The sequence below is a fragment of the Botrytis deweyae genome (genome assembly GCF_014898535.1).
Source record: "Botrytis deweyae strain B1 chromosome Unknown BDEW_020, whole genome shotgun sequence".
Lineage (NCBI taxonomy): Eukaryota > Fungi > Ascomycota > Leotiomycetes > Helotiales > Sclerotiniaceae > Botrytis > Botrytis deweyae.
Window position 1 is genome coordinate 373,026 of NW_024066227.1, and position 15,253 is coordinate 388,278.

A 15,253-nucleotide genomic window follows, 5' to 3' on the forward strand; every position below is an offset into this window, starting at 1 on the left:
TCCCATCCATGAGCCAATGAAACCACAGGACACCCGAGTAAGATGGAGTACACTTAAATATGTTGAGCCTATCAAAATTGGAAGAAATTTACAAACTCCATTCAATGAACCAAACTAATACAATGTAGTACAGTGTAATAAATAGAATGCTACCTAGGAGAGACCGTAGTAGGGACTGCAATGAATTCTGATCATCTCGGCGGTCAAGGTGGCTTGGAAGTTGTTATCTTTCTTATTATTCACTCTAGAGTCTTGAGTCTTGAGTCTGCACCTGCTCCTGCTCCTGCTCCTGCTCCTCGAACAACGCCAACGCCTCCCTCACCCCTCACATCTTCTCCTCCTTGTAGCTATCTTGAGACCATCAATAAAGTTAATTCACAAATTCGACAGGACGACGAACTCTTTCCAGGAGACCCAAGCAATGCAATCACAACTTGATTACCACTGTCAATGCTTTCAATGCTTCCTCGCTATAGGGAAGGATTATTTGATAATGATATCGTGGATTAATGAGGACACCCATGTATGGATGGCTGTATAGATTGTTTACGGGGTCGAGTAATCTGCATTTAGTATATACCGAGTATCCAATATTGATGGTCTGGTGGAGGAAGTTCCAGGTTGAAGAATGCTCGATATCGTGGTATATATGGTATGTCTAATAATTCACGATGACTCTTGGGCGTAAAGGTATATTATGTGAATGATGGGATGTATGGAGTTCTCAATCTATCTGCTCCGTAGCATGCAAATTGATACATGGCAAATTGGACTGGTAAGATTATGAGTGTAGGGTTTCTGAAGTTAGTGCTCGAGTACCCAGTATGCAAGTTGATACCCAGGCAAAAGTATCTCCCTACCTAGGTATAAATTCTATCTATATCTATCGTAGCATCCAAATCGATATCGCAGGAGTGCAAGTAAATAACAGACTTTCTCCTTCCATCTTACAAAGTTTAATCTGATCTGCATTTGTGCCGAGTGAGCCCTCTTCCTCTCCTCCCCTCTGGTGCTCCCCTCTCTAAAATTCCTATTCCTAATACATGCAATCTTATGGAGACTACGGTATGCTCCATGGAGGTTTCTGCCCTACTCGGCTTCAGATTTTTGTACACCATGGCAACACCAGCTAATTCCTCCACTAATGTATATCGCATGTAGGGAGTCTCTAGACATCAAATTCTGTGAGGTACAGATCCACCTAAAGCATAGAGAATGTACAACAATGCAAACAGGATGTCACACCCCTTTTTCCCAAGATGCTGTTTTCATCCATCAAAGCATCACCTGCTTCCGTCACCAAATACTAACAAGTCGGTAGGTAAGACCAAGCCAGTGGCCTTTCTTCTTGCTTGTTAGTTTGTGAGCCCCTGACACGTGCAGGCAATGTTTTGAGTAGGAAAAATATTCCGAATGATAAGAAGATTACCCAGTTAAAAGATTGATAAAGGCTAAAACCATGTTTCAACGACAAGAACTTGGGTTTGAAGCCGTGATATGGATTGTACTCTCGCAGAATGTTTCTGGGCGAAAGAAAGCATGGTACTGTACTCCTTCATGTATAATCTACAGCTGGAGCTTGAAAAAGGGGTTACACAACAGCATAAGCGGTATCGTCTAGCCGTTATTGTGATCATGGATTAACAGCGTTTTATACTTATTTATTGCCGTTTTCCTCCATCCCGAGATCATTTCTTATGATTTCTGGGGAATCTTCAATTGATTCCCGAATCCCAAAAGTACTGAACTGATCCCATATTCAAGACATGCCCAATAAACTTAAATCATAGCTCCTTGCGTGGATAAGAAGTCTATTACGACGCGACGGGACGGTAAGACGGAACGAAGGGAATTTATTTTTTTCGAATTAGTCGAAATTTAGTCAAGTCCGAAATCCAACCCCTTCAGCCCAATTGCGGGTGGTCGGTGGTCGGTGGTCGGCGGCAAAAACGTCATGCCTTCTCTTCCCGCAGGTAGGTTCATCGATCGCTAAGCGCGTCAACTTCAAACACCAAGATGTTTGAGCTTCGTAGACAAACATTATAGAATTGGTCAAACCTCAACTTAATCTTCACAACTGGATTCACTTTTCAATTAATTTGAAGCATGTTATTCAATTACCACATGGGCTGGAACATTATTATCAGTGAAGAAACGAAACACTGCGACTGAACGCTTTCTTCTATGAATAGATTACCCCCTCATAGATCTTTATAAGGATCGGTGGAATTCCAACTCAGACACAACCCGTCAATTTCCGCGAAGCAGTCTAATCCTTCAAAAAGTCTCGGAAGATGGATGAGTTTACGGCAAATGCGTTTGTGAATCGTGATGATCCTATCCCGGTGATAAGATTCGATCACACGGACGACCTTAATGACGATGTGGAGGATGCAAACGGAGTGTCTAAGAAAGAAGGGACGCGAGAAAGACTAAGAAGACACAAATCGGAATTGAAGGAGAACTTCAAAAAGGCACAGAGTAAAGCTTCGGAAACTTCGGCAACTGTACAAGATAGATTACTTGAAAAGTACGTCGAAACTCTACATTGCGACGTTGTTCGTCTTAGGACTCTACTGATTACAACAGATTACTACAACAGGTCATACCAGTGGAGGACCTTGGCGAAAATGGAAAAGATACGGCTACTACCCCTCCAAATTTTGTTGAGAGACCTGCTTTCAATATAACGACCATGTCGAATAATTTCAGAAGATTCAATGCGAGAATAGGAGTGGTTTTCGTCTTCCAAGCCAAAGTGATACGTCTACTAAGCTGGAAGCAATGGTCGCATACTCTCTCATTTCTTGCAGTTTATACTTTTGTCTGCCTAGATCCATATCTTCTTACCGTCCTTCCGTTGGCGGTTCTTCTCCTCGCAATCCTCATACCTTCATTCATTGCTCGTCACCCCGCGCCTCCTACAACTATAACTACGGACTCGTTCACATATTCCACAACAGGTCCGCCAATAGCTCCAGCGCCAGTTGTCAAACCTGTTAAAGAGCTTTCTAAAGATTTCTTCCGCAACATGCGCGACCTCCAAAACTGCATGGAAGATTTCTCTCGCCTCCACGATACAATAATTGCTCTAATATCTCCCTCCACAAATTTCTCTAACGAACCACTTTCATCTACTTTGTTTCTTTTCCTTGTAGTAACAGCAGCATTTATGTTCATCGCTTCTCATCTCATGCCATGGCGCTTTATCTTCCTCACAATAGGGTGGACCATTACATCTCTCGGTCATCCAACCATTCAACGCCAAATGATCACAACACATACGACAGTCGTACAACCGCGCGCAAAACCCCTCCAAACTAGTCTCGAAACGTTCATTTCTCATGACATAATCCTCGATTCCTCTCCCGAAACCCGCGAAGTAGAGATCTTCGAGCTCCAAAAACTTTCCCGTGCAGGCGAGTGGGAACATTTTGTATTCAGCAGCTCACCTTATGATCCAATGAGTAGTATGCGAATTGAAACTGGCCGGCCAATCGGATGTCGCTTTTTCGAGGATGTAAAAAGCCCGAGAGGTTGGGAATGGAGTGAAAAGAAATGGGCGTTGGATTTGTGGAGTAGAGAATGGGTTGAAGAAAGGATTATTACAGGTGTAGAGGTGGAAACGGAGGGTGAAAGATGGGTTTATGATATTAGGTACGAGGGACAAGAGGAGGATTCCGTGGGCGTCATGGATACGGGGAGTACTAGTAATCTAGGAAGTATGAGAGGGAAGAAAGGCGTTCCGATTAGTTGGGAGGAATCGAGTGAGGTTGACGGGGCTGGTAGGAGGGGAGAATGGAGGAGGAGAAGATGGGTTCGAATGGTTAAGAGAAGATGGGAAAATCATGAAGCGGAGGTCGAAGATGAGAAGAAATAGTCGATGTATGCTTGGATACCATGATTTTATGAAATCCCGGCGTGGATAAATGGATGGTGTTTTGGTAGTCTGTGATTTTTAGCGTACAAATTGGGGTATGGAGGGTTTGGGTAAGGGTCTGGGAAAGAGGCAATGGGACTGGGGATGTGGCAATGGGATTGGGGATGAGGCATATATATACCATGATGCAGGTTTCACCAACTTATGCTTGTTACTCTCTACACAACTGTAGACAGATTTTAGCGAACAGATTAACATAAACTATAAGAAAAACTGGCAATATCTATTCTCAAGTCAGGTTGAGTATTATATCACTATTGAACAAAAAGCTTTAAGAACGACATACTTTTTTTTTCCCTATCTGGTTATCGGTAATCTAATTATAACTATGCGCAAAACATCACCGTGATACCAACACTCTAGTAGTGTGTTGTACATAGTATACAGTATCCAAGCATCCCCCCTTCTCATCCTCATTCTCCTTCTCGTCCCTATTCTCGCTTCGTTTCTTCATGTGTAGGATATAACGAAACTCCCCAAATCAACAACCCCGCACTTCGCACATCTATCTCCTTCCTCACTCACACGTGCAAAACCCCCACTATATTCTTAAGCACTTCATACTGTGTCTGACGAAAATCATCCGTGATCAATAGATTCTGCGTCGCTTGGAAATTGAGCAGTTGTTTGGTTTGCGGGGTCCAGGGGGGCCAGATGAGGAGTTGCGTTGTATTTGCGCTTGCAGTTGTATTTGTATTTGTGCTAGGGTAGGAATTATGATTTTCGCCCGCGCTGCCATACCCATGCTGATGTGGGCCGCGATTCGGATCGAGCGTGTGCAGGAAATTGAGGTAGTATTTCTGGATGGATTGTTGGGGGAACCCGAGGGATTGGCCGTAGACGATGGCGATGTCGCTTCCGTGGAAGGTGCCCAGAAGGGGGGTGCCGTGGCCGTAGCTGGAGAGGTAGGAGTAGATGTTTACGTGTGGGTGGATGTGGGATGCGTAGGAGAGGAAGAGGCGGCGGGAAAGGGTGAAGACGATGTCGCCGAGGAGGGCGGCGAGACGTTTGTATTGTGGGTAGATGTTCCAGCTTGGGCCGGTGTTGAAGGGGGAGCCGGCGGAGGGGTCGTCGGGGTAGGCGGCGACGAGGGAGGCGATTTTGGAAGGGGGGGCGGAGGGGAAGAAGATGGTTTGGAGGTAGTTGGTTAGGAGGGTGGTGGTGGTGAGGTTTGTTTGGGCGAGAGCGAAGTATGTTCCTTCGTCTTCTTGGTCGCCGATTATGAAGGGGACGGGGGCGAAGTGGCCGTGGGAAGCGAGGATTTCGGGGGAGGCAGGGAGAACGCCGTTTTTGTGGTCGGGGCGTGGGAGATAGGAGAGTGCGAGGGATGTGTAGGATGTGTAGGAGGGGGGAGTTAGAGTTGCGGCGAGAAATGTTTCGTAAGGGAGGGCGCGGAGACATTTGAGTGTGTGGGTGGAATTTTGACAGCCACCCGCAAGCACGACTTGGTCGTATACTGCTTGTGCGCGCGGACTATCGACTGTTTGGGCGGGAGTGATGGAGCCGGAATCCATGATTGCACCGCGGAATAGGGGCTTGTTTTTGTAATGGTATTGGCCGCCATAGAGAGCCATTTGATCAAATACTGAAATTGAACCTGCGGATTCACCCCATATGGTGACTTTGTTGGGATCGCCTCCAAAAGAAGCGATATTGTCGGCAACCCATTGGAGACCTAATCTTTGATCCAATAAGCCGAGATTAGAAGACCCATCTTTGAGGATTTCGGAACCGGCTAGGAATCCAAAACCTCCTAGGCGATAATTTACAGCTACGTAGATGAAAGGCTGGGAACTCGAAATGGAAGTTTGAAGAAGTTGTGTTGCGTCAAAAGATTGAGTGGAGCCGCCTGCAAAAGCGCCGCCATATATCCAAAAGAGCACAGGGAGTTTAGAGTGTCTAGTGATGTTTGAGGGGCGTTGGATGTTGAGTGTTAGACAATCCTCGCCGACGGGACCGGAGACCGAACCTTGGGGACAAGCTGTGGGGACACTGGTTGCTTGGATAGTTCCCAGGTGTTTGGTGATACTTTTGGGTGGTTTCAAGCGAAGAGATCGGGTGGGCGGTTGGGCATAGGGAATTCCCTTGAATGTGTCAATCCCTGATGTGCTAGACCCGATGATTTTGGCATGTGATATTTGAACTGTAGGTGCCAATTGACGTCTCTCTGGAGCAGGCAGGGCCACAGTGAGAGAAATCAAGAGCCATGTGGTGATACCCTGGAGAAGCATATTGTTCAATTTCAAAGACAGACACTTCAGCTTGAAATATGATTCCCGCAACGATCAATGAATCATCTTGATAAGATCTTAGACAGAATCAGAACTATATACCCCATCTTCTTTCAGTAAACGCGGGGAACATGTAAAGAAGCTATTGATGCGCTCCTCCAAAGCCATTGCTCTGAATTCGGCCAATCCCCGGCTTGGTATGCATCGGAAACTGTTCCAATTTGAGAAAGATCTGAGATGGTGAATAACTTCATTGGGATCGCAGTTATATCCATGTATTTTATCCGGCATCTATTGCCACGAGAATAAAACAGAAGAGCGAAATGCAGGGTGCAAACTGGACGTATAATACATGTAAATAGAAATCACTAGATTTCAAATTCCAAGAGTAGAGATACGCATCAGATGCAATGATTTGATGGATACGATACTTGGGATATGATTGGTTGATCTGGTAGACAACCTGGTAGGTCAAGTGGCTCATCCGAGGTACTTTCTTTCTTCTCCGCGTTCGCACTTCGTCACCTTCCTTGCTGCTGTTGTCTCGAAGAGGAATATGTCGATTTCCATGATCAAGATTAGAATTCTCGATTTTGAGCTTTAGGGAAATATCCCCCGCCAATTCTCATCGGGGTTATACAGTGTTTGTAAATGGGGGACCAATCTTCTAAGCGATAAATACACATTCCACATAGGTACTCTCCCTCCTCCTTCTGCAAGTGTTGATTAGAATAGAAGGGAAGAAAGTTAGAACTTAACATCAGCCAGAAATGGACAAAGCATTCTCATAGACTTATCATGGTCTTTATCAACAGCAATGAATTAATTTGATATCTAATTCGTTGTTTCTCCAGTGAGCCTCTATGCGGTTTGAAAACATGCACATTTGTACAATTCGTCCTGGTGAGTATGAGTAAAACTTACGCAATGCTCTGTGATATACGTCGATGCCTGAGTACAGTTGAATTTGGTGTGGCTTTAGCTATTACTATCCCCCTCGTTGCAATATACTTATCTGATGCCAGTGACGAGAGTACGAATTGATGAAAAGAATCATCGAATCCACACAAGTGAAGTGTACAATCCAAGCATCCGAAAGCTTTGGATTGCAGTCCGGACATGCTAGTAATTCAAGAACGCTAATTGGTTGATTGAACCTCGGTATTTTGCCCCCGTTCCCCAGGTTTCGGTACATTCCCCACTGCCAATAGTAATCACGGCGCGTTCCAATGATTCCGAATCCCCAGGTTACGCTGACTCTGTCTGTATCTTTCTTTTCTTCTCCTTTCATGCTCTGATTCTCTCATTTATTATCTTATCTCACGCCGAAGTTATTTACTATCATCCATTCACTTACCTCCAACACATTACAATGCCTCACCACACCCTCACGCGAGACGAAGTCTCCAAAAATAACACCGAGGAATCTCTCTGGTTTATAATCGACAGCAAGGTCTACGATGTCACTGAATTCGTCGATGCTCATCCAGGAGGAGAATCCGTCTTAAAACAAGTTGGCGGCACAGACGCAACCGAAGCATTCTATAACCTACATCGACAAGAAGTCCTACAAAAATACTCGAATTTATGTATTGGCACAATTGAAGGCGAAAAATCGCAAGTTATTGAACAGAATGTCGGGGATTTGAGTGTCGTGCCATATGGAGAACCTACTTGGCTAACTCCACAGTTTAAGAGTCCTTATTATAATGAAAGTCACAGGCGGTTGCAAAAGGCAATGAGAGTTTTCACGGATCAATATGTCACCCCCGTTGCGCAGGAGTGCGAAAAAACCGGGGCACACATTCCACAACACTTGATTGATCGAATGTCGAAGATGGGGATCTTACATATGAGATTGGGCCCAGGGAAACACTTACATGGTGTTAACCTTATGGATGGCGCCGTGAAGGGGGAGGAGTTCGATTATTTTCATGACATGATCGTTGGACAGGAGATGGTTCGCGCTAATGCAAGAGGATTTCAAGATGGGAATATGGTTAGTTATAAATCCATGTTTTTATATAGAGCCTACTCTATATTTCAATGCATGTCTAACACTTAATCCCAGGCTGGTATGACTATTTCTCTAACGGCAGTTCTTCAATTTGCCAACGATGAGGCATGGAAGAACAAAATTGCCGCAGAGGTGTTTAGTGGGAAGAAGAAGATTTGCTTGGCCATCACCGAAGCATTTGCCGGGTCTGATGTCGCAGGTATTCGAACAACCGCAGAGAAAACTAAAGATGGCAAACACTATATCGTAAATGGTACTAAGAAATGGATCACCAACGGAGTCTTTTGCGATTACTTCGTCACTGGTGTTAAAACAGGTACTATTAAATATTACTTCTCATGTCTAATCGCCTACTAACAAACTGTCTAGATAAGGGACTGTCTGTTGTATTGATTGAAAGAGGCGAGGGTGTAGAGACAACACCAATAAAAACCTCCTACTCACCTACAGCTGGAACTGCCTATGTCACTTTCGATAACGTAAAGGTACCAGTTGAGAATCTCTTGGGAGTAGAGAACAAGGGTATCCACGTCATCCTTAGTAACTTCAACCATGAAAGATGGATGATGGCTAGTGGTGTCACTCGCATGATGCGACTAGCAACAGAGGAATGTATCAAATGGAGTAATCAACGATTGGTGTTTGGCAAGAAATTGACTGATCAGCCAGTCATTCGACAAAAGTAAGTTTTGCTTCGTCAAGTGCAAATGAAACTCCCAACTGACCTTCCCAGGCTTGCTAAGATGATATCTCACTGTGAGGCAAACCAAGCATGGTTGGAGAATATCACATATCAGATGACTTTGATGCCATACAAACAACAAGCGACTCATCTCGCGGGCCCAATAGGTCTCCTTAAAATGTTCGCTACCCGTTCAGCTCATGAATGTGCAGATGAAGCTGTGCAGATTTTTGGTGGACGTGCGCTTACGCAGAGTGGGATGGGAAGAACCATTGAGATGTTCCATAGAACGTGAGTATCCATGCTATGAGAAGTTCTCACCGGAAATCTCTTGCTAATATCTTATAGGTACAAATTCGATGCTATCTTGGGTGGAGCCGAGGAGGTATTGGGCGATTTGGGAGTAAGGCAGGCCCTCAAAAATATGCCAAAGAGTATGTTGTAGATGATCATTCGGACACAAGATCAGAAACATCAGAAAAACGAAGATATACTCAATTTTAAGACTCGAAAAGTTCTTCAGCATTATCTCTCCATATTAATTTCAATTACATAGATTTATTCTATCAGACCCAATCAGATTCGGATTTCTAAATCTTAGTCTAGGCCTAAGTCAAATGCTCTACCCCGAGGGCCGAATCATACTTATTAATAAAACATTTACCCTACGCGTTATATTCTATGCATCTTCAATTATTTTGCCGAGTAGGTAGATATAGTAAGTTTGTTGACTCTCTAAAAACCACTAATTTACAGCATTCGGCTCGGGCCAGTACGCAAAATAGTTTATGTGATTCTGTATTGAGGTCGTAGGCATATATACTGCTACCAATCAGAATAAGAATCAGTCGCCACGTCAGTACCACACCGAAATGGCTATGCATAGCCTTCAGCAAGCAATTGTAGTGGTGTTGGGTATCGATACGTGTATTTATACATAGAAAATGTATACAAATGTGCCGAAAGGAGGAATGAGGCAAATTGCAGAATGAAGCCTCACTTTCCCGAAATCAAAAATCTGCCTCGAACGAGGCTTCTCAAACGAAGTACACGTCAGGATTGAGCCTCTACTACGTGCAAGCCTTTGACTTGTTGCCTCTCACTGTAAGTGCGGAATCATAAAACGATATTATTGAACCTCAACGTCGCAAATAGTGAAACTCAAAGCATCAATTATCGACATACAATATATCTCATACGAGTCTTATATCACTCATTTGTTCCATTTCAGAAGCTCTTGCAATGGCTGCCAGTTCAATATACTGCGATTTGAACACATCTCGACAGGAAATCAGGCTGCTCGAAATCATTGCTACTGATCCAAGCATCATCTGCAAAACGAGAGTCGTCTCACTCCTGGAATCCCCTACTTTTGTTGCGCTTTCCTACCAATGGGGTAATCCAGCGATGACCGAAGAGATCACAGTTAATAACACAACACTGTTCGTTACCAAGAGCCTTGCAGACGCCCTTAAATATGTACCAATGCATTGGCAAGAAATGGAGAAGATGTCGGAAGGCAGTATCGGGCTTCTTCTCTTATGGGCAGATGCAATCTGCATAAATCAACAAGATATTGAAGAGAAAAATCACCAAGTCCCTCTAATGAAGAAAATTTATTCGTCAGCAGAGTACACTTTTTGCTCATTGATGTCGGAGAAATCATCGTTGATTGAAACAGCGATTGATACTATCAACACATTATGTGCTGGCGCATTCAAGAGTGGATTCAAACCAGATCTAGATCATCAAGATGCGAAAATAGATTGGATGCTCAATGACCTGGAGTTATTTGGGACCGACCCTAAATATGCACTTTTTCCAAAACAAAATGACGGCTCGGAATTCGATGAGTGGATCGTTCGTAGTGGTAACAAAGCTCGAACAGCCTTGCAAGAGTTCATGGATCTCCAATACTGGGAGCGTGCCTGGATATACCAAGAGCTTGTACTTTCAAAAGACCTAGTCTTCTTTCATACATCTGAGCGTACTTTCTTGCACGTACTCAAGTTCGTAGCTCTCTGGGCAGGGTTCCTAGAGATGCAAACTAGACCACGAAAAATCGACAGCTATCTATGGAAGACTATCATAGATCTTTCTTCCTTCAAACCCTTAGTGATGATCAAACAATCCCGATTATTGATCATCACAAAGAAGACCGTAACCTCTCAGGATAGAGATTTATATCTTGCACTGTTACGATTGCAAGACTTAATAAGCACAGAATTAAAAGCGACAGATCCAAAGGACCACGTCTATGCCTTACAGGGACTTACAGGTTCAAATCTCATACCAGATTATAGTTCTAATACATCTGTCGCTGACGTATATATCGAATTTTGCGTCGAAGGCGTCGAAACTTTACGACGTTCCAATCTCCCGTTTTTGTACTTCCTTCGTGGCGCTGGTTATGCGAATAAAGCTCCGGAAGGCCCTGAACTGCCTTCCTGGGTACCGAATTATCCCGGTTGTTCTACCAATGGAAATGCATATCAGCCTTCCTATCTGGTTTCCTCGACTGAGAAGCGCAACATGCACCGAAGTAATTTCAATAATAGGGCGAACGACATCTCAATCTGCAAACAAAGTCTCTTTGCTCCTGCACTAGTCATTGCATCACTCGACGATACGAGTGATGTCTTGGGAGAAGCTAAGTCAGCGCCAGAATTTGCTTCTTCCGTTGTCGAAGTCATAAACTATAGGCGGGTATTCGGTGACCGACATCCATTGCTTAAACTCGCAAGTGCTCTCTGGGGTAAAAATATTGAAGAAGAAGTCTGGGAATCTCCCGAAGTTTTTCGGGTGATTCGATTTTTGCAGACTACTCTTCCACATTCTGAAGTTACGTTTAGTTTCGACTTTTTGGATAGGATTCATCTTGGGTGGATTTGGCTGGTGAAGTTGACAGGTTTCGATCGTGACTTGGTTTCTACCATTTTGGATTCATTGGCTGTCGAAGATCCCAAGACCATACCAAAGCTGGAGCATCCGTATCCAAGCGTCATACAGTTTCTCCGAAGACTACTGGACCATGAAACGGGAGATTATTGGCATGGCTTGTCATCTACGGCTGGTGACCTATATACCTTGACAAAATCGGGTGGTATGCGGGTTGCACGCACTGCAAGTGAGACCTACAGCGAGTTCAGCATCGTTCCGGCTGCGGCATTGAAGGGTGATGTTATAGTCTTTCTTGCGGGAAGTGAGAAACTTCACTTGGTTCGAAGGGTGGAAGACCACTACGTCTATATTGGCGAAGCTGGAGATATCGAAGCATTGGTAACTCCGATGCTAAATAAGGTCAGCGCTGGTGAGGAGGATTTTCAAGTTATAGAAATTCGATAGTGAGCACCGGATGGATATCAATAACTAGGGCACTCGATTCGTATCATTGGACGCCTACGATCGGCACCATCCAATGTTGGGTCGACGTGCGCTGAGTCCGTGGCTTGAGCATACAACTGTAGTGCCGTCAATTTCCATTTTCGAAACGGGTATACATCACTGTGATAAAGTGAAACCATTGAGAACATGAATTTGATAGTGGAGGGAAGTTGTGGAAGAAGTCTGAATTCATGAGGTCTTTCGGCATATATTGGTTTTCGGCGGTGGAAGGGTTATGGAGAACGCGATACATATAATTACACCCGGTTTCTTAACACATGTCGGAAATGTAGATTTTGACTCTCTTATTGATGTATACTCGTAATTCGGTCTTGTTGTATAAGAAATGAAAGGACCCTCTCCAAAAATAATACGATGATGTATCAAAGCCTAGTATGGATACGGTCTGACAAAACCCAGGAAGACCCTCGACCTTTGCTAAGATTAATCGTGGATAGGGTCAATTTTAGAAACTCTTACCAAATGCTTATCGCTCTTATCGGAAGGACCCCGCCATCCCCCATTCCTGCTTTGGTGCACCACCAACTACCTACCTATTCTGTAATCTTTAGCGATGATTCATTATACCAAAGTGATTTGAGATTGATATTCGAAGATTTGTTAGTGGAGTGAGGAGATAATTAGAAATTAGTTTGTGTCCACTCTTTGAGCTTTCAGATACTCAAATAGTTGTGTTAGCCACTTCCCAAGCTTACCGAGCTATTCTGCTTCTCCTGTCATCAAGCTCTTATATGTCAACAATCCATCAATCAAGTCAAATTGCTCTACAATCATGTCTAATAGAGTCAGAGACCTCCCATGGCCATCCACAATACCAGACGATGAATATGCCGAAATAGCTGCTGGTCTTCCTGCAAAAGATGAACCGTTCATTAACAAGTACATTGGTGGAAGGGAAGCACTCATAGACCAGGAAAAACAGCAGCGCAGTGGTTCGTAACATCTCTTCATACTACAAATTCGTCACTTACTTATATTTTTGACGACAGACTATGCATTCAGATCCGCTCTCTCACCTCTTGCGCAAGAAGCCTGCAACATCGTCTCCCGAATCCGTCTCGAAGAACAAGCCTCGACGTGGACTTCAGAATTCGAGGACCATGTTGCGCAAGAAACGGGGAAGAATATATATCCAGGTATGATGTTCAGTCTGGCAAAGGAAAGGATGGAGAAGACGAAATTATGGCAGATTGTGAAAAAGATGCCCAAGGGCGCGCTTTTGCATGCGCATATGGATGCGATGGTTGATTATGATTTCTTGTTTGAAGAAATGCTGAAGACAGAGGGCATGTGCATTTTCTGTGATCGGGCTTTAGATTCTCCTGGAAGTAGGGAGGCGGGGCCCGTTAAGTTTAGGTTCAGGAAGAAGGGAGATGGAGAAGGTGCAGAAATTTGGAAGGAGGGGTATAAACCATTTAGCTTTGTGCCCTTGAAGGATGCTGCGGAGGCTTTTCCTGAAGGTGGACGAGAGGGATTCTTGCGTTGGCTTCGAAGTCGATGCACTATCACTGATACCGAATCTATCGAACATCATCACGGTGTTGATGCAGTCTGGAGAAAATTCTCTTCGGTTTTTACGATTTTGAACACAGTCATCTTCTATGAGCCTATATTCAAGGCATTCATGAAGAGAATGATGCAGACTTTACTTGCTGATGGTGTCAAATGGGTGGATTTACGACTGGCTTTCACATTCTTTTATTACCGTGAAGGTCAAGAGATAGCAGATGATACATACAGCAACATGTTCAAAGTTTTCGGAGAGGAAATTGAGAAGTTCAAGGCATCAGAAGAGGGTAAGGGATTCTGGGGAGCAAGGATGATTTGGACTGGTCTTCGAGTTTTGGATACAAGAAAGATCGTAGAAGATATGGATGCTTGTTTAACAATCAAGATGACTTACCCGGATCTCATATCCGGATATGATCTTGTTGGTCAAGAAGATGCTGGAAGACCATTGAAAGATCTTCTGCCAGAGCTTTTCTGGTTCAAGAAGCAGTGTGCGCAAGAAGGAGTCGAAATCCCTTTCTTCTTTCATGCTGGAGAATGTCTTGGTGATGGTAGCGATACTGATCAGAATCTCTTCGATGCTGTTCTACTCGGAACTCGTCGCATTGGTCATGGATTTTCCTTATACAAGCATCCTTTATTGATTGATTTGGTCAAGGAAAAGAAAATTCTCGTAGAGAGTTGTCCAATTTCGAACGAGGTCCTTCGCCTCTGCGCTTCGATCATGTCACATCCTCTACCAGCGCTTCTCGCACGAGGAGTTTCCTGCTCTCTCTGTAACGATGACCCTTCGATTCTTGGTCAGGATGTTAATGGTATGACGCATGATTTCTGGCAAGCTCTGCAAGGCTGGGATAATCTTGGACTTGCTGGCCTAGGTTCACTGGCTGAAAACAGTGTAAGATGGGCAGCATTTGAGGATCAAAGCGCTGGCAAATGGTTAGAAGATGTTAAGGAAGCTTCGATGGGTAACGGTGTGAGAGCGAAGAGATTGCAAGAATGGAGCGTGGAGTGGGAACAATTTTGCTTGTGGATAGTAACGGAGTTTGGAGACGATGAAGATAGTGCGAGAAAAATCAGGGAAGATGGGGATGGTCCATTGGCTGCTCAGGATTAAATTGAGCATGTCCGATGATAAGATTGTCCTTTTCGGAGTTGATGGGTTTTGCTTTAGGAAAGCATGTGCATTCAACACGGCGATTTAGGTCATGATTAGGGAGGGTCACGATACCCTCGACTGGAAGTCGAAATTCAACATTATAATCATCTATATAGAAATCAGATAAAAACAGCTCCTTTCGAAGCTTTTGTTATTTCAGCTAATGCCACGCAATCGTGTAGTTGTACGGAAGTTAAATAGCTCCAAGGTTCCAAGGTTCCCTCATCCATTATGGTCACGCACGAGGGTCATTATTGATTGTACGATTTATGGTTTACACTTTGAATAACAACAATTCTGGTGTGCGTTG

The 15,253-nt window shown here is 44.1% G+C and overlaps 6 protein-coding genes across 6 annotated transcripts; 5 read left to right on the plus strand and 1 right to left on the minus strand.

Annotated features, from left to right (window-relative positions):
* Positions 1 to 180: 180 nt before the first annotated feature.
* EAE98_008038 (uncharacterized protein) lies at positions 181 to 438 on the plus strand (the record flags this gene model as incomplete). Its single annotated transcript, XM_038955661.1, has 1 exon — positions 181 to 438. One exon carries the CDS (start codon positions 181 to 183, stop codon positions 436 to 438), a length of 258 nt encoding a protein of 85 aa, XP_038807955.1.
* A 1,574-nt stretch (positions 439 to 2,012) lies between these two features.
* On the plus strand, positions 2,013 to 4,151 carry EAE98_008039 (uncharacterized protein). The gene is made up of 2 exons (XM_038955662.1): positions 2,013 to 2,530; positions 2,590 to 4,151. The coding sequence occupies exons 1-2, from the start codon at positions 2,295 to 2,297 to the stop codon at positions 3,878 to 3,880; spliced, it is 1,527 nt and encodes a 508-aa protein (XP_038807956.1). The 5' UTR covers positions 2,013 to 2,294; the 3' UTR covers positions 3,881 to 4,151.
* A 310-nt stretch (positions 4,152 to 4,461) lies between these two features.
* Positions 4,462 to 6,171, minus strand: EAE98_008040 (uncharacterized protein; the record flags this gene model as incomplete). The annotated part of the gene is made up of 1 exon (XM_038955663.1): positions 4,462 to 6,171. One exon carries the CDS (start codon positions 6,169 to 6,171, stop codon positions 4,462 to 4,464), a length of 1,710 nt encoding a protein of 569 aa, XP_038807957.1.
* A 1,372-nt stretch (positions 6,172 to 7,543) lies between these two features.
* Positions 7,544 to 9,560, plus strand: EAE98_008041 (uncharacterized protein; the record flags this gene model as incomplete). Its single annotated transcript, XM_038955664.1, has 5 exons — positions 7,544 to 8,170; positions 8,243 to 8,504; positions 8,558 to 8,870; positions 8,922 to 9,161; positions 9,219 to 9,560. The coding sequence occupies 5 exons, from the start codon at positions 7,544 to 7,546 to the stop codon at positions 9,313 to 9,315; spliced, it is 1,539 nt and encodes a 512-aa protein (XP_038807958.1). The 3' UTR covers positions 9,316 to 9,560.
* Positions 9,561 to 10,112: 552 nt separating this feature from the next.
* Positions 10,113 to 12,215, plus strand: EAE98_008042 (uncharacterized protein; the record flags this gene model as incomplete). Its single annotated transcript, XM_038955665.1, has 1 exon — positions 10,113 to 12,215. One exon carries the CDS (start codon positions 10,113 to 10,115, stop codon positions 12,213 to 12,215), a length of 2,103 nt encoding a protein of 700 aa, XP_038807959.1.
* An 832-nt stretch (positions 12,216 to 13,047) lies between these two features.
* Positions 13,048 to 14,901, plus strand: EAE98_008043 (uncharacterized protein; the record flags this gene model as incomplete). Its single annotated transcript, XM_038955666.1, has 2 exons — positions 13,048 to 13,207; positions 13,265 to 14,901. 2 exons carry the CDS (start codon positions 13,048 to 13,050, stop codon positions 14,899 to 14,901), a joined length of 1,797 nt encoding a protein of 598 aa, XP_038807960.1.
* Between the last annotated feature and the right edge of the window lie 352 nt (positions 14,902 to 15,253).